Here is a 24923-nt window from a genome sequence, read left to right on the forward strand (position 1 = left end):
GAGCGTGAGGGGAGTCAGGATGTGGGGCTTTTCCCCACATGAGGACTTGTTTGTGTCAACATTGTGCTAAATGTGTGGTTATTAATAATTTAAACATTTCAAATATTGTTGTCAATGTTATTACGCCGGAATGTTGCAAAACCTATACAAGAATTATAAAATAAAAACAAATCAAGCAGAAGGACGATGTGCAAATGAGATTTGAACGAAAGACACGTTTGTTGCTACGTCATTGAGGTTCCTCTTTTATGAGGTAAAGCACAGAGCTTGGGCAAATAGTTTCAGACACAGCCCCTGATAGAACATGTCACTAATATAGAGAAGCTGAGAGATGATTGCGGGTAAGTCCTTTGATAATGCCTTATTTACTATTTATTATCTAAATCTTATCTAAATGTATTAATAATTATAATTGGCTGTGTCAAATAAGTATTTAGACTATGTAAATAAATATATTAAATATACAATATTTCTTGGTTGAGCTCTTGGGAAACATCACTATGAGAAACATTCTAGCACTAGTAAGTTTTTTTATTTGATTGAAAGTTTTTTGCAATTAATTGAGTAGGCTTTTTTGTTTAAAGGTGTTTTCTTGCTGTTTGCTGCCGGGGTGTACTCTTCTGACCATTCAACCGACTGTGTACCCAGTCACGAGGTGCCTCACCCTGTTTGAATTATTTTTAATGCTTTTTAAAAAGAAATCCAGATAAAACACAATTTGCAACAAAAAAAAAAAAAATCTATTCAAATCTATTTTCCAGGTCAAATGCATTACACTGGCAGATATTCTAAATGCCGCTGGCCATGTCACCATATATGCTGGTAGAATTCTCACCATTTCCTTGGAATATGGGATCTCTTGTCAGTGGATTCAAAGGGAAATCCCTCTAATGTCAGTTAAATGTCTCATGGTATGGGTTTTATTTTTGTCATGTAAAATATTAACTTAATGTATCCTTTGTTTCAGCAACGGTAGCCACATCCTGAACATCCAGACATTTTCTGAAGTAGATTCTGGGAACTACAAAGTGCAGTGTCAAACCCAGAATGGCTCCTCATATTCTGAGATGGTGCATCTTCATGTGGTCTCAAGTGAGTAACAGCTAAACCTGTTTGAATTTAAAGCTCCGCTAGATTTGTGTGTTGAAGTATTATTATTTGTCCTTCAGAACCTCCCACAACACCACAGTTAATTCTGACTCAAATCAGAAAAAGATCATCACCATGGTTTAAATGCATCACTGATGGTTTTCCGAAACCATCAATTAAATGGTTAAGGTAATTTATTGATCCGCTCTCTAAATATGGTTTATACAATAGCCTATATTTTAAAGATTATATCAAACATGTTTTATACTTAATAGTGATAAAGATGGAAAAGATCTAACTACAAATGATGGACGTGTGGCAAGTGAACTATCTACCGTTCACTATTATCGAAGGGAAGCTATGTGTTGTGCTTTCAACAAAGCTGGACAAGAATGCAGCCAACTCTATGACTTTGGTAATAAAAAAAAGTAAACATTCAATGTTAATATAACTGACTAACCGACTTTACACATTTTGATTATATATATTTTTCCTATAGATTTAACCGTTACAGACAGCCTTTTTAAGGCTGAGAAGAAGGCTCATTTAATTATGAGCCCTGGACAATCTTTACTGATGCGTTGCAGTGTTACTTACCCCAGTGTTTCTGAATGGCAGAAAGACGACCAAAATAGTATAAATATATCTTGCTCCTCTGACCATACAAACAAGGTACTGTTATGTTTGTAATACACACTATTCAACGTGCTTCTTTAATATTCTCCAGCATTGTGTTTACTGTGTGTTTACATTGTGTTTTACATTTTAGGCATGCATTTGGTCAGATTCACATTATTCTACCAGGATGTTGTACTTATCTATTCCGTCTCTAAATGTTGATGATAGTGGCACATATACATGCAGAAATGGAACCCAAACCAAATCAGTTGATGTTTCAGTTCAGGGTGGGTTGGAATACTGATTAACATTTGAATTGTTTTAAATTTAAGTTATTCTCTCAAACCTATTTTCACAGCTGAGGCTTTTTTATCTGTTGAGCTGGAGAAGAGCTTGATCATAAAAAGGGAAAATGCCTCGTGCTTGCAGGCTAATGTCTCCTACCACCCCTTTCTTCAAAACTGCACATGGGAGACACCCGATAAAATGGAAATCAAATGTCTTACAGAACCATGGGTTACAAAGCAAAGGTACATTATATTATATATTGTGACAAACAAAACTGTTGCCAATAATGAGCATGTATATTTTTATGTGTTATGTACAGTTATGTGAAGCTGTGTGAGCCGCTTAAAACAGGGAAGTATAGGTTAAATATTGAGGCCGGCGGATCAAAGAAAACCAAGTCCATATCATTATGCATTGCTGGTAAGATTACATGTTTAGATATAGGTCACATGCATAACTTTTAAGTGTGGTCTTCTTGATTCCTTATTCCAGACACACCTGATTTAAAGATGACAAAAGTTAATGATGCATACATTGTGACAACCATGAGTGTTGTCCCAGCCAATTACTCATGGATGTCCTGCTCTAATGAGAGGTATGTTCAATGTTTTCAATATTATATGTAATCTTCATTGGGCAATTTTCCCACCTGTTCACAGCTGTGAGGCAGATTCCTCATGGGAAGTAATTGCGCAAACCTTGAAATCAGATTTGGAAGTATCCTGTAACAGGACAATTAAGAGTTCTTTGAGTCAAGACCTTGTCTCTGGACTTTATCTGAGGTTTTGTCTCACTAACTCGCTCGGACAATTTTGTCAAGTACGACCTGTTTTTCAGCTAGCACCCCTGGCCTCTTTAGGTAAGAATCTACAATCACTGTTCATGAATGCATAGTTCAACTCAAAAAATGTTTTGTTTGTTTCTTTGTTAGGTCAACTAAATGATGAAAATGGTATGCTTTTGAAAACAGGCAGTATTTGTTTAATGCTTGTGTTTACTATTGTTACCATTTGGCTTCTGTATTTCGTCAAAAATAAGGTAAAGTACTACCGTTTATATAAATGTCAAATGTTGGTTAAAAATACATATGAAAAATAAAATTAACATTTTTCACATCGTATCCAACAGAAACCAAAATATGAGCCTCAACTTCAAATGATCCAGATGGTTGGACCAAATGATAATGATTATATCTACATCAATTTTAAGGATTTTGCATATGATTTGAAATGGGAGTTTCCCAAAGAAAACCTAGAATTAGGTATATGATATCACCACATGCAGATCATTTAAATATACTGAAATTTTAACTCTGGCTATTACTGGCTGCAGGTAAAGAACTAGGATCTGGTGCTTTTGGCACAGTGGTCCAGGCTACAGCATATGGCATCAACAAACCGGGCGTCTCACAACAGGTGGCTGTAAAGATGCTCAAAGGTAAGTGAAGCAGCAACTTCTCTTGTAAAATGCATATTATAATACATATTTTAAATAAATAGTTATATCTGTAGAGAAACACCAGGCAATGGAAAAGGAGGCTCTCATGTCCGAGCTGAAGATGCTCACTCACATCGGTCATCATGCCAACGTTGTTAACCTGCTGGGTGCTTGTACAGAGACAGGTAAACTTAATAATACATGTATTCATCTCTTTTTAATTCAAATACCTTACAACTATCTTTTTTGTAGGCCCCATTTACCTGATTTTCCAATACTGTCATTATGGCGACCTGCTGAATTATCTGAAGCACAACAGTGAGCGCTACCACAAGTCTGTGACTGATGCATTCATGAAAGACCGCTTCAGCAGCCTGTACCACAACCTTCAGTCCAGCAAACCATCCAGGTATAAAGATAATTAACTCTTCTTGTATGTAATATGTAATGTGCATTTTAAGGCTTTTCCCATTTTGAAATATAACCACTAGTAATGTTCTGTGTTAAACCAACTCATTTTTTATATGGGAATAAGCTAAACTTTTTAAATTTTACAGGGAGATGCCAACTCATGTGGACAATTATGTGCCAATGCACAGCTCTACCACCAGGGGGCAGGAGAATATCGCCCTGCTGACCCTTAATTCTACTGACGACATGGATTGTTTTGAAGGTCAGAAACAGAATATTTAACAGGTTAAATTTCAAAAAATGTCTATCCTAACTGACCTAAATGTGTCCTTAGACATTTTTGAAAGCCCAGATGAAGCAGATGAGGACCTGCAAGCCCTTACATTTGATGACTTGATCAGCTTTGCCTATCAAGTGGCAAAGGGCATGGAATTCCTCTCCTCCAAAAACGTAATAATAAAAATAGTTACACAAAGGCTAAATTAAACTGTGGTCAAGTATTTTATTTTTTCGTAGTAAACATTTTGGTGACAAATTTAATGAAGACAATAACTTCATTAAACACAATACTAAATCCTCATCTCAAACACAGTGCATCCATCGGGACCTGGCAGCTCGAAATGTGTTGGTCACAAAGGGTCGAATGGCAAAAATTGGGGACTTCGGTCTGGCACGAGACATTGACAAGGATTCAAATTATGTTGTGCGAGGAAATGTAAGTACACTAATAACTGCTTTCTATTTAATATAAATATGTTCATCATAATTAAAATAAACATGTGTTTTAGGTGCGTTTGCCTGTGAAATGGATGGCACCAGAGAGCATTTTTCAGGGAATGTACACTATGAAGAGTGATGTCTGGGCTTATGGCATTTTGCTGTGGGAAATATTCTCACTTGGTACAGTGACATAAGAGGCTTACTTATTTTTAGAAACCTGTCATTTAACATTTTTGACCAACTTATAATTTTGATTAGGTGTTACCCCATATCCCGGCATGAAGGTGGACCAAACTTTCTATGCAATGATTGAGAGAGGATTCAAAATGGAGTGTCCATACTATGCCAGTGAGTCTGTGTAAGTATCCTTTGTGTAAGTTGTGTGCTTATTAACACATTATATGAATACAAAAATATTTTTTTTATCTTATATAGATACAACATTATGTGCAAATGTTGGGAACTTGATTCATGCAAACGTCCACCCTTCACCACGCTGGTATCCTTTATGGCTGCCCAGTTAACAGAGATAGAAGAAAAGGTTTGCACCACAAAAAATAATCATCATGTTCAGAAAAGTGCCGACAGTGAAAAATTGTTATTTCCCCTTCAGCTTTACCACAACACACTTGACTTCAGCTCCAATGATTACAAAAACACATCCTCTTTTTTGGAGATAGCAACGTTAATCAAACAAACAGAAAACAAGACTGTGACAGGCAACGACTACTGTCCAGCGTACAAGACAGAAGAGAGAGCCGGTAAAGAGTGCATGGAACATGGAAAACTCCAGATGTGATGGTATAGTTCTGATATTGTTGTAAGGCTGTAATTGCTTCTTGGCAATCTTATGTTTAAGCTTGACTTACAACATTTATATCCCATACTGCTTGTATATGTATGCAAAACTTGCAATAAAGTGAAAAGTATCAGTAAGTCTAGACCTTCTTTGCATATCTTGCATATCAAAACTTCTTAGTAACTTATAACACATTGATGCCTGGCAACCAAAACCTTTGTCCCAAAAATTCTGAACAACATAAACATTTACTCAGTTGTCAGAGATACATTGGACCCCACAGGTCATTAACCCCGTATGTCAAAGCATTTGGAAAGAGTAAGCTCACACCAGTTTGTAGTCTCTACAAAAAGTATTATAATGTAAGACAAAAATATAAATTGTTTCTTGGGAACTTGATATGAAATGAAAGACATTTCATTTAAAGAGAGGGAAGTATGTAAAACGATTTATATTTTTTGTTCAATTTGGATGGAACTATTTGTGAGGCAGAATGATCACGTGGGTAGAGAGAGAGAGAGAGAGAGAGAGAGAGAGAGAGAGAGAGAGAGAGAGAGAGAGAGAGAGAGAGAGAGAGAGAGAGAGAGAGAGAGAGAGAGAGAGAGAGAGAGAGAGAGAGAGAGAGAGAGAGAGAGAGAGAGAGAGAGAGAGAGAGAGAGAGAGAGAGAGAGAGAGAGAGAGAGAGAGAGAGAGAGAGAGAGAGAGAGAGAGAGAGAGAGAGAGAGAGAGAGAGAGAGAGAGAGAGAGAGAGAGAGAGAGAGAGAGAGAGAGAGAGAGAGAGAGAGAGAGAGAGAGAGAGAGAGGAGAGAGAGAGAGGAGAGAGAGAGAGAGAGAGAGAGAGAGAGAGAGAGAGAGAGAGAGAGAGAGAGAGAGAGAGAGAGAGAGAGAGAGAGTTTGGTGTTGTATGTTAAAAAGTTGAAGGGAAAAGTTCGGAGCCGAAATCAAAGCTTTCCCGAGGAGCTGTCCTTCTCCTGGCAATTCAAACGAACACACACTAGAACGAGTGTTACAATAATAATAATATAATAAATCCTTGAACATGGACGTCGCCGCCTTAAATGTTCTGGGCTATGAAGATTTTGTGAAGATTTTTGGTAACGTAGTAGAGAAATGTCCTTCAATAACAGCAGTTGTCTGGTCCAAACGTCCCTTTTGCCAACTTGTCTGCTTTAGAAGCTGCTTTTTACGAGTTTATAGATGCGCTTCCTGACTCAGGTGAGTCACACAAAAAAACTAAAACATTTTGGACATGTTCTTACAGCGCAACTGTGTCTAGGCAAAGAGGGGATCCTACGTTGCCATCCAGACCTTGCTGGAAGGGACCTCCAAAGCGGAACGTTGACTACCGAGTCTCGTGAGGAGCAGACACGAGCTGGACTCAATGCTTTGAGCTCAGCTGAAGCATCGCTTATGGCTCAGCTCAACCAGGACTACAAAAAGCGCTTTGACTTTCCTTTTGTCATCTGCGCTAAAATGAATGACAAGGCCACAATTTTAGAGCAGCTCTTGGAGCGCGTTGGCAATGATCGCGCGGAAGAGAGAGAGCGCGGGATCGAGGAGGTGAAGAAGATCTGCCACTTGCGTCTTCAGGCCCTTATGCTCCATAAACTCTGAAACAGGCCCTCTCCGGTCATAAGCTATTATGATTGTATTGTAAATGGCATATAGCCATAATTAGGGCTCAAAATGTTGTCCCCTTTATTCAAATTGAAAAGTATGTTAATTTAAAATCAAATGTTGTTGAACAGTATACCTTAGTTTGATCCGATGTGAAATTAGGGGACTCTTGGGTGAATAGCCTGGCCTAAATGTCTTCGAATATTAAATAATTATTTGCGAAATATGTATATACTTTTTTATGCTTTAGTGGCTTGACTCTGTCTAAATCTATGCGGACTCCCGCTGTCCGGCAGTGGTAACAGTGAGCCCCTGCGGTGAGACCGGGGATGTGGACCTCTGGGGTCCATTGGTGGAAGACATGGCTCCTCCAGTCTGGTCCCCGGACGATATGGCGGAATCCTGGTCTGCGCCCCTGGCCCGCCGACGGTCCTCCTCCTTCTTCCACTTCATACGACGATTCTGAAACCAGATCTTGATGTGACGCTCTGTGAGGCTCAGAGTCAGCGCCAGTTCAACGCGCCGAGGCCTCGAGATGTAGCGGTTAAAAAGGAATTCTTTCTCCAACTCCAGCAGCTGCGCGCGTGTGTAGGCTGTCCGCGTGCGCTTGTTCTCCTCGGTCTCCCCCATTACATAGGGCCCTAGGAGAGAGCGTCTTTAAGCATTGGACTAGTATGGAATAAAATGACAGCTTTAAAACGTACATTAGTAGTGCATTAGTAGTAACTTACAATAATTTAAGACATAACATTGCACATTTGTTTAACAATGTAAACAACAAAAATATATCATAAAACAAATAGGCTACAACTTTGAACAAACACGCTTTATAAAAAAACAATGGAGTATTAAACTTGCCTGCCCACTGACCCCTCCAGGTATGTGCGTGAGATTTCGTGGTCTTCATCCAAGGGAAGGGGAGCTGGTACCTACATTGATCCATGGGTTCTGTGAAGACCGCGGGTGGCTGCTGAGGTTGCTGCTGGAGCACCTGTGGGTGGTGCAGCGGAGGTACCACCTCATCTCCGAGAGGTGTGGAGAAAGGGCATCCCGTCGGCAGACTGGCCTGTTCCAGGCCTCCCATAGACGGAGGAGTGTACAATGAGTGTCCATGTCTGCTCATGTAAAGGCAGGGCGGTGGGCTGCTGTTGTACTCGGCCCCTTGGGGCCCCTGGTACGCACACGAGTCTTTAAAAACATGTGAGGGGTAGAAATGATCTTCCCGATGCATGACTTTAAACCCAGAGCCACAGAGCTGCACTACACCTGGCTCCAACTGCAAGGGCCAAACAGCTCCACACAGGTGTGTCACCCATGTACCACGTGACCACCCAAGCGCAAGTCATTGGCTTCAGGGCGCTCAAGAGTGCGAAAAATCAATCCCTCTCTGTAAACACCACTTTAGTCACAACAGACAAGTAGACACGGTGGAATCTGCGAATTGAAGTCAATCTGTCGAAGGAAGGGAGCGTTAAGCGGAACCGTAGCCAGCAAGACTCAGCCTAACTATCGACAACAGGCTATTCCTAAACGTGTCTTTTATGTGCCGGAGCTGATAAATCGATATGTATGGGCACAAACATTGTTGACCTGTCATTGAGATAAGAGTGGGATGAATGGAGACACAGTTGTCTTGGAAACTCAGATGGGTATCTTTTCCCAGTTTTATTTAATGTCCTCTATGGTACTCTGAATTAGGCTAGAAACTAAATTGTACCCATTAAACGCATTTCGGTAAACGGATCATTTAACACCACTTAACGGGCGTGGACACGCGGGGACATAATTCTTTAAAGGGCCCAGCCAGTGACGGTGACAAACACGGGGTTGCTGGGTCGCAGCGCGCACTGCACTCTGCTGTTTGCTGGCCATTAGCGTTTGGTGGGTCGCGCTCGCGCCATTAAACTGCGGATCTTGCAGTAAACCAATTAGTAGCAACAACAAAAAACACCACGGGCGCATTCAATTTGAGAGGGAAAAAAACATTTATATGCTAGAAGTTTGGTACTTTTAAAGCAGGCCCAAGTTGGTCCATACAGTTTTATTCATATTGGCACAAAGTCCTTGAAAAGCGATTATGGCTCTTTTCACTATATCTTAATGAGGGCACTCAGCAATGCAATAAAGTTCAAGCAAACCAATTCTACACAAATCACGTCCTGCACTATGGTTTAATGGTGTAAATATTGATCAATGGAAACCGTTAACCGAAGCTATTTGCCGCAGAACGGAGATGAACAGCGAGATTTATGTAGCATGATATGCTTGCGTAAAATGCCTTTTAAATGCATGGCAAGCTATGAAATGGTTAATTGAAAAGGGGAGGGGGGGAAATCAAGCAAACGTACAATATGTAGAAGAAACAACAAATGTATTGACAACATGGGCCATGAAATTACAAATTAAAATGGATTATAGACTACTAAATTCTTCCCCTGGTTCAGAATAAAAAGGACTAAGATGGAACATGGATACTAAATAAAATAGGCCTACCACTAACAGAAATACATTTATATTGTTATCCGTTTAAATAAACACTTCAAAATCATATATAACAATCTATTTAAATTGTATTTGTGCCAGGGAACAAAAAATTAAAAAACAAAAAAGGAGGAAGGTCATACCTAGATATTAAGAACATTTTCTAAAAGGAAAACAGAGGAAAGCAGTCATATCAAATTCCAGAGTGACTTTTTCTTGGTCAGGGTACGTACAGTAGTCCTTAATCTGATGTTAAGTGCTCTGAGACTTAGCAATGCTCATTTATGTCTGTGTTTTTTATTACTGCCATTCTCTTTGACAGGTTTCCTCTCTCTGGTGTGTCCGTCTCTTCTTTCCTTCTCTTTCTCGCGTCTTTTATGTTTCATAGAGCTGTCTTCTCGATTGAACTTATCTCTGTGGCCCCTGTGTCTCTCGCCGTCCCTGTGAGGAGGTGATCTGCTGCGGTCACGTCTTCGGTCAGAAGACTCGCTTCTCATGCGCCTTCTGGACGTAGACTCTGAATTGGATTCGTCTGAGCGCCGCTGTAGACTAGAGGAGCGCAGTGTATTCAGAAGAAATCGCTTGTTTGTGCTCTTGAGAGGACACTTTAACCTTCAAAACAGACCAAAGTATAAATTATTGTTAAAATCTGAAACTTTTTTAGAAAATGAATCTGTAATCTTGTGAGAGCAATTGTTTACAATTACATCACAATCTACAGGTTGATATTTATATATTCCTAATTCAAAAACAAATACATGAATGCCATGTGCAGGCTCATGCAGATGAAATAGGTTTCAGCTTCCTCCTTATAGGTAATAATTTGAGGACTTTTACCCATTCAAAATATATAATATTTAGTTTTTAATTGACTTTTACCCATTCAAAATATATAATATTTAGTTTTTAATTGACTTTTACCCATTCAAAATATATAATATTTACTCTCAGAAACCCATAAACTCACCATCCCGTGGGGCCCATGGTCTCTGCTCGCTCTCTGCCTCGATCAGTCTCCTTCAAGAGTTCCTCGATTGCACGCCTATAAAGAAAGAGTCATGTTATGGAGGTGGCGCAAAAACGGTTTTATGAAGTTAGTTAAGTTAAAAGACAGTACACGTCACATTATAAGCGACCTGGTCGGACAGTGTTCATTCACTCACGCAGTAAAAGTTCTTAACAATGTTACAAGGTTTTTAAACTATCGACCAAAAGGCTATACAGTTGGCTTAAGCTAGCAAAACATACACATGAATAAAGAGGGTTTTTTACTTTTCAAGATCATTGTCCTCTTCCATTGTCGTTGTTAAGTACAAGCTACGTAATTTTAATCGAACAAACAAACAAAATGTGAATTAACTGTGCAAAGCACGGTCTTGTTTATTTTCCTTTCCGCTTCCTATCCGGGGTCCATTACGAAAGACCCTACACAAGGTCTGGCTTTGACACTGCCTGATCAAATTGTATAACAATTTGTAGACACCGTTTTTGAAGGTAAAATACACATAATATGCAATGAGATATTGAAATTACGTTTGCTAATACAGGATCTGCACAATATGTATGATGATTTTCACACAATCAATATTTGCAGTCATTTAATGAACAGTCAATGATTTTTCCTGATTGACAATCACAAGTCCCGCCCACTCACATTGACGGACACCCGTGGGCGGGACTTGTGCCTCGAGAGGCACGGGGGCGTTTACGTGCGAGTTTGCGGAGAGGTTTGTTGCGGTGAGTGCGTGATTGAGGTCCCGCAGCGAATCGTCCCCTTCTGGGGCTGGAGTGCACGGCGCCACCGAACAGTCTGAACAGGTAATGTAATAAAACACCGGCTGTATGTAGACAAATTAGAGCAGCACGGCGGTGGCAGTGTCACTGTGTTCTTGCTTTGCACTGATAGGCTGCTGCCGCTGCTGCTGCTGTTATCGCTACATCAGTGCGCTGAGGATGGCGGGATGGACACGGGGTAATGGTTGAAAAAGGCAAAATTATATGGTCGAACAAAGAAACGCCACTTGAGATCTTCTGACTTAGCTTTTTTTTTACTATTGCCAATTTGGTATTGTAACTGACACATTCCATATGTCATAGTATTCGGTGTCATGTAACAAACACCCCCATAAATTGACTATCTGTAGTAAATTTATGAAATCAAATCAGGGTGTGTGCAATGTGGCTTTTTGGATAGTTGTCGTGCCTTTATAAAATTCGGACTAAGACCCTTTTAAAGACCAAAACTGGTGTCATCTGGAAATCCAATTTCAAGGCCGAAGCGCAGCATATCGCTTTGTGTTGTTCGGGCTATGATTATTTAAAGTGTAGTGTATTTTGATTGCAATTGTAATATCAGCATGCAATTTAAACATTTGCTTGGTGATAAAAATGCTGCATTGTCTAAAAATAAATATGCCCAATGCAACAAGAATTGGACTGCTGCAAGAAAACATATTTAGTCATGCCAATGTCTCCTGAATATTTACGTGTATAGCCAGGCCTACACAAAGTCTGCTGTATCATGTAGTGTTTACTTTTGTGAATCAGTCTGTGGTCGATGTGGTGATGTCACAGCTTTGTTATAGAAACAGAGAAGCCTTGTGTCCTCATGTTTAATGCATGTCCAGCTGCGGGATAGAGACAGAAGCAGCCAGTCACACGCAGACAGAGGCTCGTCCCTCAAGGAGGCTGGACTCAGTCACTACCGGTCTGGTCGTCAAGGAGACAGAGGAGACAGGTTGTCTCAGAGCTGGGTAGTCAAGGAAACAGGCAGTGGATGCAACAAAAAATAAACTAAGGAGGGGGCTCACATTGTCTAAAAAGCTTTGAGGCGGTACCAGAGAGGTCCAGAGCATCCTGCCGAGAGGAGTGCATCTGTTGTGTGGCTTCACTGTGAATGTCGAGGCCTGCTGAGCACAGGCTCCGGTCGTCATGGAGACAGAGCAGAGCTGAACAGAGGCAGGTAGTCACAGTGACCCGCTGTGGGTTTAGGCACGCCCTCTGCTGTCAGATAATAGCACTATGCCAATGTCATGACAGGTTTTGATGTGAGGCAGTTAGGCACCATGGAAAAAATGACAAAAGCATAAATTCTCGAGACACTCTGATGGTAAAGTACTTTTTGACATGTACCCTTGCTCTTTATTATGATCCACCGCTTATCCTATGTTTTAGCCCTACATATTAGGCTATATTTTGCCCTCATTTCTTTATTTTCTGGCTGGACCAATCTTCTTCTCTCTTGGTTTCCCAATCCTACTTCGTCTGATCTGTGTCCTTTCTGTGCCTCAATCCTAGATAATTCCCTCTATGTGGAATTGGAAGATTGCAGCAGGCGAGAGCAAAAGAGAGATTATACTGCCAGATTAGTAGACAGGAGCAGCAAAACATAATCTCAACACACTAGTTCATAGATACACATTCAGATAAGTTTGCAAGTGCACAAAGCATTTACTGCATACAAATTTACAAAATCACTTCTTTTCAAACAGCCGTTTAACCAATTGCTGTCCTTCTCGCCTGCAGGGAGATGTGAAGTCAATCCCTGGGGGGCATTAGTCCTCTCTGCCATCCATTCTCCTTATGATGTTTATGGGATAGGGACGTTTTGTAACCCTCCCCAGCACCACCGCCCTACTGGAGTCTTTTGTGCCAAGATTAAAAAGTGTTGAAGCAGCGGAGATGGGCAGTCCAGGCTCTGAATTGGCTCTCCCCAAGCCAGTGGACCCGGTGGTGGACTCTATGTGTTCAGAGTGCGGGCAGCTGCACCGGGGCTGTGAAAACCACTTGTACAACTATCGTCTAGAGGTGGATGATGACCTGGTCTGTCACATTTGTCTGCAGCCACTGGTACAGCCTCTCGACACACCCTGTGGACACACCTTCTGTGCCCGCTGCCTCCGCAGTTTCCTCCAGGACCGGGACTTCTGCCCCCTTGACAGGGCCCACCTGCAGCTGCAGGCCTGCCGCCGGTCCAGCATCCTCGTTCACAAGTTGCTGGATAAGTTGTCTGTGTCATGCCCTTTGACCCCAGTCTGCTCTCTCAGCATGCCACGATGTGACTTGGAGGCTCATCTCAAGCACAGGTAACCAGAGAAAAATGCACTGAATAACTGATCAAGAGTATTCTTTGTCGTAATGTTACAGATCCCAGTTCTCTATACCAGTGGTATAAACATACTTTAAATTGAATTTATTCTTATAAAGTCCAAAATCACAGCAGTTGCCTCGAAGGGCCTTGTTACTCAGAGCCAATACCAATGAAAGTGAAAGTTGTCCCTGAGTATCAGTCCTCAGGCTCATTTGGACCAGGTGCTGTGAGACCCTTATGAGATTATTGGGCTGTAGGTCATGTGATCAGGATTAGTGTTTGCCTACCTCAGTCATAGGCTAGCTGACCAAAAGCTGCATGTTCTCATTCTGTAATCATGCTGAGCAACTTCAACACCAGAGACCTCTTCAACCATTTCTTCTGTGAGACGGCCAAGGGCAACCCTGGGCTATGGTAAGTCGTGTCTGTGTGATGTGGGGACAATGTGCGTCTTCTGTAGCTTCTTAAAAGGTCTTTTTGTCCTGAATCTTTACATTCCCTTTACTTTGTAGACGTTTTACCTTTAGTGAGTGTATGTTGTGCTCGGTGCTTTCTACCATTACATTTGGTGGGATAGATATGTTGCCAGAAGGTTGTCAATTTTAGTCGTACATTCAGTTGGATCACACATGTTTTATTTATCAGTTTTGCATCGGTTAAACATATTTATTGGCATCTTGAAGGCAACTGAATTTTTTACTTACACAACTAATGATGCTTAGTTATTGACTTAAGTGTGACCACCTATCACCTCACTAAGATGCACTAACAAGCTCAGACTAACAAGCTATGACTCCCATGCTGCTTAAATGTGGCATGAGTCAGCTGTTTTGTCTTATGAGAACTTGGCATCATTTTTGCAGGAAGTTCAATGACATTGTTTCATATATATGCACTAAATGCAAACTGAAAATAGTGTGAAGGTAAAGAGCACTTCTGGATCAAAGCCAAAAGCACTGAGAACAAGTCTGACATTCTTTAGTAACCCTCGTGGTCGAACTGTTCCTCTAACCTGCTCACTAAAGCAAGGGGAAGAAAGGACACAAGTCTGAGATTAGCATAGCACATCAAAGTCAATTATTTATGGAGATGATTAGAGACGAGGCACTATTGCAAAGGGTTTTGGGTGAGCTGACTATTGTGCAAACAATATATATGTGTGCACAAGTCTCACAAGTCTTGTTGCTCCGAGACTTCCAAGAGCAGGGATCAGTTAAATCATTTGACCGGTTAAGAGCTACCAGTGAAACACTAAGAGCCAATTAAGTGAGTGGGACCACACTAATCCCTTGAGTCTATGTTTAGTTTTGTTCTATTTCTGTGTGAGGAGAATCTATTTATGGGAGAGAACTGAAACTTCTACAAACTCACAAAGATTAGTAAGAACCTGCTCTGAATTACGTCTACTACATAATATGTTTCTTTATGTTGTATTGTTTTATTCTGAATTGTTGAAAAGGTGTCCCGGGACAAGGTGCCAGCAGACCAGTGTGGACGGTCCACGTAGTGAAAGTGGTGATGAACAAGTAATGATGCCAAGCCCTCCCAGATCGCCGCAGTCCCCACAGACGACCATCAGAGAGGACAGCCCCTCCCCTCCCCGCAGAACCAGTAATGCCTCTAACAACGAGCCAGTGTGGACGGAAGAAGCTGGCCTTGACAATCCTGCCTTTGAGGAGAGCACTGAAGAAGACAGTAAGTCAATACGTCCAGTGTTGTAAGAGAGATTTGGCGTGTCCGTTTGTTTTAGCCTCACTCCATCTTCAGGTGTGGTGGGTTTGGAGTGCGTTGTCCCCAGGGTGAAGAGGCCCCTCAGTAATCCCTGCATCCACCTCCTCCGTTCCGTCAGCTCCACCTCATCTGGTTGGGACTGTCCCGAATCTCCACCTCTGTCGGCAGAAGAAGGTCTATAATTTGTCTTTTCAAACCGTAGTGATGATAATCTGAAATTGTGTAATACCATTTGTGTGCGTTAGGCTGCGTGAAGCTTCCCTCTCTTCCGGAAGGGGAGATAACTGCCATAGAGGTGCACCGTGCAAACCCATATGTGGAGCTGGGCATCAGTATTGTTGGTGGAAGTGAGACGCCCCTCATCAACATTGTGATCCAGGAAGTGTACAGAGACGGAGTTATTGCACGGGATGGGAGATTGTTGGCTGGAGATCAGATTCTACAGGTAATCATATATGTTACTATAACCAGGCCAAATAATATAAACTGAAAAACAAATGGTCAAGTGATAAAGGCAGCAGCACACATGCCAGGCTCCATGTGTAGCCGGCTGCAGTGTCTTGAGTTTGAACCCTGGCTCTGACAGTTTACTGCATGTCTCCCTTCTCTCTCATCCCCATTTCACACTGAGCTGTCTGATAAAGCCTACGGGCCAAAAATCCAATCAATCAATAAATTATTTGCTTATCATTTTATAATTCCATAAATATAGACTCGCATGGAAATATTGTTGTTAAAGAGGACATATTATCAAAAATTATGTCTTATATTATATATATATATTTTCATGATGAGCTTAACCATGTTATACGTGTGTTCCCTCCCCATCCAGCCCTCATTTTTGTATTTACTTTGGATTATTAAGACATACTCATAGGATTTTTTTTTTTTTTTTAAAGTAAATTAAATCAAATAGCTTACAGTTTTTGGACAGGAAGTGAATTGTTAAAAAAAAAAGAATTAAGTTGTTTAAGATAAGATACATTTTGCGGTTTACAATAAACCAAATATAAAATGATGGTCTTACAATATAGTTCAATACTACATGACATGTCTTGCTGATTATTGACTAATATGATCAGAGTTTTTAAGATTCAGTAAAGATTGACCTGTGATTATATAATGTATTAGTACCACCTCCAGCTTTCCTGTTTTGGATGAAAATAGTGAATGTTGGCAATAATAATTACATGATGATTCTGTGTATAGATTTTAAACAACTGTTCTTTGCTTTTTCCAGGTTAACAATGTGGACATCAGTAATGTCCCACACAGTTTTGCTCGCTCGACTCTTGCTCGGCCTTGCACCACCCTGCAGCTGACTATGCTGCGTGAGCGTCGCTGTGTGTCACGAATCCATCCATCCTCCTCCTCCTCCTCCTCCACCCCCGCTGTCCCCCAGGCCCCCTGCTCCACCCCTGAGGGCAGCCCATCAAGCCCCACCACCCTGAAGATAACCCTGCACAAGTGCGATTCCACTGAGCAGCTGGGCATCAAGCTGGTACGGAGGACCGATGAGTCAGGAGTGTTTGTGTTAGACCTTTTGGATGGGGGCCTGGCAGCAAAAGATGGGAGGCTGAGAAGCAATGACAGAGTGTTAGCTGTTAACGACCAGGACCTTCAGCTCGGCACCCCAGAGCAGGCCGCACAGATCATTCAGGTGAATTGAATGTTATTTGATCTTTCTGCTAAATTTAAATGAATGTTTACAATCTGACGTAATGCATCTTTAGGCTAGTGGAGAGCATGTCAATCTGCTTATAGGACGACCAAACAAACCATCTCCACCCCCACCGCCAAAATCTGTCTCTACCAGAGACCTGTACTGCCTTGAACACTTCATGCCAAGTCACAGCACTTCCCCGAGTCCTGTACCCTCTCACCTGTCCCACAGCAGCACCCTCAGAGTAAGGACACCAACAGTTCAAGTTGAGAAAGTGGCTGTAGCTTATAGTATTTTATTAATATGCAATTTGTACTACCAGGACATGTCCAAGTGTCTTTCATGTAAAGAGAAACACATCACAGTAAAAAAGGAGCCCCACGAATCGCTGGGCATGACAGTGGCCGGAGGCCGGGGCAGTAAAAGTGGGGAATTGCCCATCTTTGTCACCAGCGTCCAACCACATGGCTGCCTGTCCCGGGATGGACGAATAAAACGAGGTCTATTTTCACTTAAATAAATTTGTGTTTTTGCCGTGTCAACTTGTATCAGCATCTACATATAACATAGTGTTGATGTACTTTAGGTGATGTCCTACTAAGCATCAATGGACAGGACCTGACCTGCCTTAGCCACAGTGAGGCCGTGGGGACTCTGAAGGCGTCGGCTGCATCTCCATCGGTGCAGATGCGTGTGCTGGAGGTCAGTATGGTGGAGGAGCATGACCAGCTCCTGCCCCACAGCCACGACAGTGACTTTGACGCCAACTGGTCCCCGTCATGGGTTATGTGGCTCGGCCTGCCCAGGTACATTCACATAGTATATATTTTGTTTCAATTCATAAAAATAAGATTTATTTATGTTTACTTCTAAGTAGGGCTGAACAATGTTGAAATAATATCCCTGTTATTATGGTCCATCCAGAGACTGTATGTCTATGGGTCTTTTTGACACATGCCGTTTTAAAGGTTTTTATACATAAGATTTCCTGGAGATAGGAAGTTGCAAAGGAAATTATATGATATGAATAACAGAATCTGATTTAGCTAATTCTGAGTCTTGAAATTGCAATTTCGCATTGATTGCTTTAGTATTGCAGCCCTACTAGTGAGCTTTAGCGTGTTTGTCTTCATGAAAACATACTTTTATTTTAATTCACTCCTCTTTGCTCTCTGTCATAGTTACCTCCACAGCAGTCATGAGATTGTGCTGCGCAGGAGTCACCCTGGGAGCTGGGGCTTCAGTATCGTTGGAGGATATGAGGAAAACCATGGAAACCAGGCCTTCTTCATTAAAACCATTGTCCTTGGGACACCGGCGTACTACGACGGACGCCTCAAGTCAGTGATCTATGACTCTTCATAGGGTATTCATGGCATCTGTTAGAAGTGATTTATTTGTGAATAACAAGGAAGATATTTAGGCAGGGTGAGCTAAAACAGTAGAATCCACCCCCCCCCATTAGATTTCTGTAAATTTCCATTTTTTGCTGGGGTACCTGAATTTTTATTTGTAAATAAGGAAATGTTTTTGCATTTCCCCAAGTAGTATATTATAAAAGTTACCCTTTGACAAAAATGAGCCCACAGTGTGCGGTTTGCATTTAATAAAGTATTTTATGCCTTGTCAACCTGGAAATAAGGGTTTTCACTTTGCTTTAAAAAAATGGCTCCTAAGCCGAGCACGTGCCTGAAAGTTAATATACTGGATATTAACAATGTGCTGGAACCATTTAAATACTTTTGGCTTTGCTGTGTGAAAATTAGAAACCCCAGCTTTTAGAAACCATTAGGAATCTAGAGTGTGACATTAAAATAAATATTGTCCCTTTTCTAAAGCAAAATTATAATTTTTGCAATTTGAAAGAAATATTGCGGAAAATTATACAGAAGACAATTTTTAACCCAGTGTTTAATGAGTGAGAAGTGATAAAATGTACATCTAGCGTGAGATGAACTGACAGTTTTGTGGCTTTATTCTAGGTGTGGAGACATGATTGTGGCAGTAAACGGCCTGTCGACCGCGGGGATGAGTCACTCTGCCTTGGTGCCCATGCTGAAGGAGCAGAGGAGCCGGGTGGCCCTCACAGTGGTGTCCTGGCCAGGCAGTCTGATATAGCTGGGGCCAGTTCCCTGGTTCCTCTAAACATAGTCAATGGCCTGCCAATGCTGGTTCAAATTCAGGACAAAAAGCATAAAGACTGTTGTAGAACCACAGGACAACCTGTCCTGAGATGGACCTAATCCAGATTGTGCCACATCCGACAGCAGTGACACTTAGCGGTGTTAGTGGTTTGGTCCCCTTGTGGGGAGCAGGTAGTGCAACAGTTTGTTTGTGCTGTTGTCATGTCACATAGCAGTGCAGCCGAGGACATTTCAGGTGACTGCACAGCTGCCAGTAGATTTACATTTACAGTAAAACAGACAAGCGCTGTATCCAGCCACATTAGCCTCACCTTGGAGCTCACTGCCTAAAGCCTCATCACGAACCAGCTCCTCACTAAGCTGCACTTTTATACATGTGTGAATGTGTTGTTAATAAAACAATCCTCAAAAGGAGCACTGGTTCTTGTCATTTTTCACCCTGTAAGTAGCCGTATACAATAGACTCATAGCCACAGAGCATGAAGGAGGCTTTTATTAGACAGCCTAATGACAAACAAATGTAAAGTAACAAAAAGTGATTTAACCTTAGTCAACGTTTTCACTGGTTTAAATGTGTTTTTTTCAACTTTGCAGCAAGCTTGTTTCCATTCTTTTTATTCCCCAGCTTTTTCTGTAATTAGACAATTGAGTCAAACAATTTAACAAGTCAAATTTTAAAATCATAGAATATTTGTCATCCGGACAGTTTTTGAAAAACTAGACATTTCAACTTTCATCCAGAAGTCATTCTCAATCTTTTGGATGAAAGTAAAAACTTTCCTGGATGAAAAAAAAGTCTAGTTTATATTTATACATGCCTTTAATTTCTTTGATGGATCGTGGATTATGCCATGTCGCCGTAGGCTTTCCTAAGAAATTTCAAGTGTCATTGAAGAAGCACAAAATCAAATGTTAGAGACTTACCTTCATGGCAAAGCTCTTCCCACATTCAGAGACCGCACAGGTGAAGGCCTTCTGTCCCTCATGGACTACTAGAACATGACTCTCCAGGTGAAAGCGGTGACTGAACTTTTTATCACAGCCTTCTTTGGGACAGGTAAACAGCCTTTTCTCCCCAGAATGGACTTTCAGTATATGAAGTTTCAAAATCCAGGCATTACTGAAGTGCTTTTGGCAGTCAGCACACGGCAACTTGACTGAGGACAGTTTGTAATTTAAGTCAGTTAAGAGTTTACTTCTTTAAGATTTAAAAATCATTAGATGAATTACCTTTATGTGCTTTTCTGTGCTTCAAGTACTCAGTCCACGTGTTTCCTTTGAAGATACACGCCTCCTCTTCACATGGATAACCTACACAAACGTGTTTTAGTTAAAAGGACACAAACTGCCCAGAGCTGCACTTGATCATTTACCTTTGTGCATTTTCTCATGATGTTTCAGTTTTCCATGAGAGGAGAATTCTTTTGTGCAGCCAATGGTTTTGCAACTGTAGGATTGAAACAGAAGTCAAAGTACGGACACATTGTTACATGTTCAAAAGATGACTCACTGAAAAGGCAGAGCTTTGTTGTGCACAAATGTATGAGCACAAAGTTGGTATCTCTTATTGAAGCATTTTTCACAGCCCTGATAGGTACACTGCAACATATAGCAAATGTCAGCATTTTAAATAATTTAGCATTTATATATCCAACAAGAACTTCTCACTTTATATCTTTTCTCTTGGTTGTGAAATCTGGACATGTGGTTCTTCAGGCTGGCATTGGTGATAAAAGCCTCAGTGCAGCCCTCAACAGCACACCTACAAACAAACAATGAATGTCTATTCACAATACATTTGGAGGCAGTGGTTTCTTACTTGTGTGGCTTTTCCCCACTGTGAATCAATTCATGTCTGGTGAGCTGATAGCGGGTGCAGAAGCACTTGTCACACTTGTCACAAGAGAACGGTTTCTAGAAACATAAGATGTTTTTTTCTGTTGTCAGTGCTCAATGCTCCTTCACTGCCTGGATTCCACTTACCAATCCTGTATGCTTGCAAAGATGAGCCTCTAGCTTCCAGGATTTACTAAACATAGCCTTGCAGTCAATAAAAGAGCAGACAAAATCTTTTCTGCTCTGCAACCTCTCCCCCATCTTCAAAAATAGATGTCAGATATGGTGTTATGGTTACAATCAACTAAACGTTGGCTATGCCAGAATAACAGAAGAAGGGTGCAGGCCACTTTTGGACCTACAAAATGCAGTTCACCTGTGTCTCCTTTATCTAATTGGGCTGAACCATGTGATGCTTGTTCTGGGGGAGCACCACTGCTCATACTAAAACATTGTAAATGTGTGACTCTTTCCTCTAGATTGATTAATACAGGCTCTAAAAGTGTCATGAAGGCACCATGGCCGGCTGTCTTATTGTAGTCCACAAGAGGCGACGGTCTGTCTCCATTCATTGCAAGCAAACACAACATTTACAACTCTAATCTCACTCTTATCAACATTACAACTTTGTTTTCTGATAATTGTGATGAATTGTTGCCAAAAATAAATCTCTACCAACCATAGCCTACAATTTAACACCTTGTCAGTTAAGTTTAAAAAAAATGATACATAAAACACATTACATTCATGTAGGCCTCTCAATATGTGACCCTTCTAGGAATTGTAAAAGTTGTTGTTTAATTTCTTAAATTATAGTCAACAGAATTGTCTGTCAATTAAAAATTTCGTAACTTAAACCCAACAATATTGTAAAGTATGGTTCTCCCCTACAAAGCTGTCAGAAGAGGCAGAACTAGCTGCATAGAGTGACATATAGGGACAATCGAATAATACTATCTGCCTGTCTAAACAGCAGCGCTCACCTTTTGCACAAATGCCATGCTCTTGTGTGAACCCTTAGGCTTGACTGTGGTGAATGAGGCCTATTGAAAGCGTGTTGGGCGTTGACTCTGTGCCCTCCCACGCTCCAGGTATGACCAGGCTACAGGGGTTATCAGACCCACTCTCCCCATCCGGCCCCTCCCCTGTGGCCTGTCAGGGGCTTCAGCAGTCAATACAGCTGGTCCAATATTCACATATAGAGCCAAGCCTCCCCTGTCACTGATAACTGTGCTGTTATCGCCCCAGCTATCAGATGTAGGTACTGGGTGCACTCTGTTTGGACTGCCCTGGGATTTCCTGGAGCCTTTGTTAAAGCTTCAGGCAGAACTTAGTCATACTGGGGGGTTTCACAGTCCACTAAATCATGTTCATAATATTAATAATAATTAATAATTTATAGCAATTGGAAAGCAATTGAGAATAATAAAACATAACCTACTTACTCTTAACATCTTTTGTTAACAAATTGATCCAGCCTATTATTTAATTTACAAAATCAAACTTCTGTACAAGGCTTCTACAAAACTAAATCTCTCTAATTCCTTTAGCTTTTCCATTCTATGACAACCAGGAACCTCGCAGTGCGCAGTGACAGATTTGTACAAGGTCATTTCTAGTAAATTCCAAATGCTTGAATGTCATTTTCTCTGTGATATACGGTTGTTGTAATTTTATACAAATCTCAGAACTATTACTTTTAAAAAAAAAAAATACTTTTTGGTTTTATTAGACAGGACAGATGGTTGAGAAATGGGGGACGAGAGAGAAAGGAGGACATGCAGTAAATTGTCGGAGTTGGGATTTGAACTCATGACATGTCTTAACCACTCGACCACCGGGCAGCACAGAACTAGTACATTTTTTACCAAATTACTAAAGTGTACAAATGGCTTGCTTTTGCATCATTCGTTGTTGTCTGTCTGTCCATGTCCAGTTATCTCCCCTGTGTGTGGGAGGTTAATATGTAACAGTGTGGGTCGATACAGCTGTCCTGAGCCGCTGGCTAAGCTTACACACTCAATCTGTGAGTGTCAGAGCGCTGTGATTAAGGAGTTCATAGTGTTCTGCCTTTTATCCGCGCGGCTTGTTTCTCGCTCCTTCTCCATCTCCACTGCTTGCTTACTCTTCTTGTCTGTTTACTTTCTGTTCCTTCAATTAGTAACCTCTTGGAGTTGGGAGACTCCAGCCCCAGGAACTTACATATGCATAAAAACATTACAACTGATGAGTAATTCATATTAAGGAATGTCCATATAATATAACTTTATTTCACACATTTCAGCTACCCAGAGTTGTATTTTTATTTGCTGAATAGAAGGGTTGAAGCTGTGGGAATATGCATTATGACGCCCATCTTATCTCAATACTGCAAAAGAGAGCTTTTCAATCAATTTCAAGGGCTTTATTAAGAACTAACTTATTTATTTATTTTGCTCCTTTTATTTTTATTTGCTCCTCTCTTCTGTCCACCTTATAAAGAAGAATGTTTGCAATGGCATTTTCTTATTCAACATATCATCATTACCATACACATTTTCATGGACTAAACAAATCGTAAGCCTAAAAAAATGCACCGTGTTTGTATGAATGTATAACAGTGCTGTCCACAGTCCGTCTCTGACACAATGGACACATGTCCATTTCACCCCCGTCTCAGTAAACTGGCCTAATAAGTGTCAATACTGGTTAGAGTACTGAGCTGGGATAAGATAACCAATTAGTCACATGAGCAGTCAGGCATCCAACCCCAACTGATTTAACACTCAAGTACCCCACACTCTGCTGCATCTGTGCACAAGAAAGAGCTGTGGTATCACATTCAAAAAATCTTAAGTTGTTGCAAGAAAAAAAACACCTAATAAAACTTTGTGCAACCATATTTTCAGAATCAGAAAAGGTTCATTGCCATTGTCAATGAACACAATTGACAAGCATAGGAACTTGCTGTGGTGATTTGGTGCAACATAAACAATGATAAAACAACCTATATAAAGTAAAAAAGAAAAACAATTTAAATCTGATACAGGAAAATAACAAAAAATAGGCTATAAGATGAAAAATAAAAATAGGCTTACTGTGTACACAAAATTTACAGTTGAATTTACAGATGTAGTGCTGAAAGTGAACAGCTCAGTGATTGATTAAATTATGGTTAAAGTGACAATGTTTAGGCAGTGTTCATGAGTCCAATGGCAGAGGGAAAGAAACTGTTCTTGTGACGGGAGGTTCTGGTCCGGATGGACCGTAGCCTCCTGCCTGAGAGGAGTGGCTCAAATTGTCCATGTCCAGGGTGAGAAGGGTCGGCTGTGATCCGACCTGCACGTCCCAGAGCACTGGAGACGTACAGGTCCTGCAGAGATGGAAATCACTTTCTCAGCAGAGCACACAATGCGCTGTAGTCTCTGTTTGTCCCTGTCATGTGAGTAGCCTGGATCTTTTATTTGAGTTAAAGCCTCACGACCCTGAGTCATTTCACAATGGAAGATTGCAAGCTACAATCTGGCATAAACATCTAGCCAATTATTGTTTTACACAAAATGTAAACATATACATTAAATTGTAACTGTCTCAGACCACACGCCCCTGACCTGTGGGGAGCACCAGGGGCCAATCACAGCTCCTCTTCTGTTCAACCTCTACATGCTTCCGTAAGACTCAACGCAGCAAAAATGTGTCCTAATACAATTACGCAGAGGATACTCTAGATCTATGTCTCACTGACAGCAGGTGAGTATGGACCTCTGGATTCACGCTCACTGCAGATTTGTGTGTGGATGCAAAACAACTTTTTCCAGCTAAACTCAGACAAGACTATAAAGAGAAAGTGTCAGCAGTCACCTTCAGCTTCTCACTCTAAAACATACTAATCAGGTTAAAAATCTACGGTATTAATGGATTTCAATTTTAACAGTCAAATCAAATCCCCACATTAAAACAAAAAACATCTGCAGCTTTTTACCATCAAAAAACATCTTCAAAATGAAATGGGAGAAATGT

At 41.0% G+C, this 24923-nt stretch overlaps 6 protein-coding genes across 9 annotated transcripts; 3 read left to right on the forward strand and 3 right to left on the reverse strand.

Moving 5' to 3' along the window:
• Nucleotides 1-284: 284 nt before the first annotated feature.
• On the forward strand, nt 285-5377 carry flt3 (fms related receptor tyrosine kinase 3). The gene is made up of 24 exons (XM_072450809.1): nt 285-341; nt 585-655; nt 762-892; nt 968-1092; nt 1170-1278; nt 1365-1504; nt 1589-1761; nt 1859-1994; nt 2066-2237; nt 2315-2415; nt 2488-2590; nt 2655-2854; nt 2927-3033; nt 3124-3256; nt 3328-3432; nt 3507-3617; nt 3685-3841; nt 3990-4105; nt 4178-4293; nt 4436-4558; nt 4632-4743; nt 4822-4921; nt 4999-5104; nt 5177-5377. Exons 1-24 carry the CDS (start codon nt 332-334, stop codon nt 5360-5362), a joined length of 2943 nt encoding a protein of 980 aa, XP_072306910.1. The 5' UTR covers nt 285-331; the 3' UTR covers nt 5363-5377.
• Nucleotides 5378-6384: 1007 nt separating this feature from the next.
• urad (ureidoimidazoline (2-oxo-4-hydroxy-4-carboxy-5-) decarboxylase) lies at nt 6385-7108 on the forward strand. Its single transcript, XM_072450815.1, is given in 3 exon segments — nt 6385-6509; nt 6511-6577; nt 6639-7108. Coding segments are annotated over 3 exon segments (513 nt in total). The 5' UTR covers nt 6385-6401; the 3' UTR covers nt 6977-7108.
• A 117-nt stretch (nt 7109-7225) lies between these two features.
• Nucleotides 7226-8333, reverse strand: pdx1 (pancreatic and duodenal homeobox 1). Its single transcript, XM_072450817.1, has 2 exons — nt 7838-8333; nt 7226-7620 (listed from the first exon to the last, which is right to left on the reverse strand). Exons 1-2 carry the CDS (start codon nt 8208-8210, stop codon nt 7250-7252), a joined length of 744 nt encoding a protein of 247 aa, XP_072306918.1. The 5' UTR covers nt 8211-8333; the 3' UTR covers nt 7226-7249.
• A 1000-nt stretch (nt 8334-9333) lies between these two features.
• LOC140364595 (uncharacterized) lies at nt 9334-10884 on the reverse strand. The gene is made up of 3 exons (XM_072450816.1): nt 10733-10884; nt 10428-10502; nt 9334-10072 (listed from the first exon to the last, which is right to left on the reverse strand). Exons 1-3 carry the CDS (start codon nt 10756-10758, stop codon nt 9739-9741), a joined length of 435 nt encoding a protein of 144 aa, XP_072306917.1. The 5' UTR covers nt 10759-10884; the 3' UTR covers nt 9334-9738.
• A 241-nt stretch (nt 10885-11125) lies between these two features.
• On the forward strand, nt 11126-19498 carry lnx2a (ligand of numb-protein X 2a). Of its 4 annotated transcripts, none has more exons than XM_072450812.1 (11): nt 11126-11278; nt 12986-13545; nt 15010-15245; nt 15318-15455; nt 15527-15726; nt 16522-16941; nt 17015-17188; nt 17267-17444; nt 17531-17750; nt 18126-18310; nt 18927-18971. In XM_072450812.1, the coding sequence occupies exons 2-10, from the start codon at nt 13142-13144 to the stop codon at nt 18307-18309; spliced, it is 2154 nt and encodes a 717-aa protein (XP_072306913.1). In that variant the 5' UTR covers nt 11126-11278; nt 12986-13141; the 3' UTR covers nt 18310; nt 18927-18971. The 4 variants fall into 4 exon arrangements, with proteins under 4 accessions (XP_072306913.1, XP_072306911.1, XP_072306912.1 ...); XM_072450810.1 differs by having other exon boundaries at nt 11127-11278; nt 18126-18284; nt 18927-19498; XM_072450811.1 differs by lacking the exon at nt 11126-11278 and adding an exon at nt 11367-11432 and having other exon boundaries at nt 18126-18284; nt 18927-19498.
• A 387-nt stretch (nt 19499-19885) lies between these two features.
• On the reverse strand, nt 19886-21295 carry gtf3ab (general transcription factor IIIA, b). The gene is made up of 8 exons (XM_072450426.1): nt 21072-21295; nt 20908-21002; nt 20757-20850; nt 20599-20687; nt 20462-20535; nt 20319-20399; nt 20013-20245; nt 19886-19957 (listed from the first exon to the last, which is right to left on the reverse strand). The coding sequence occupies exons 1-8, from the start codon at nt 21183-21185 to the stop codon at nt 19886-19888; spliced, it is 852 nt and encodes a 283-aa protein (XP_072306527.1). The 5' UTR covers nt 21186-21295.
• Nucleotides 21296-24923: the final 3628 nt, after the last annotated feature.

This window comes from Eucyclogobius newberryi, unplaced genomic scaffold (genome assembly GCF_026437365.1).
Source record: "Eucyclogobius newberryi isolate DKJ021-1_F unplaced genomic scaffold, fEucNew1.0.hap1 SCAF_18, whole genome shotgun sequence".
NCBI lineage: Eukaryota > Metazoa > Chordata > Actinopteri > Gobiiformes > Gobiidae > Eucyclogobius > Eucyclogobius newberryi.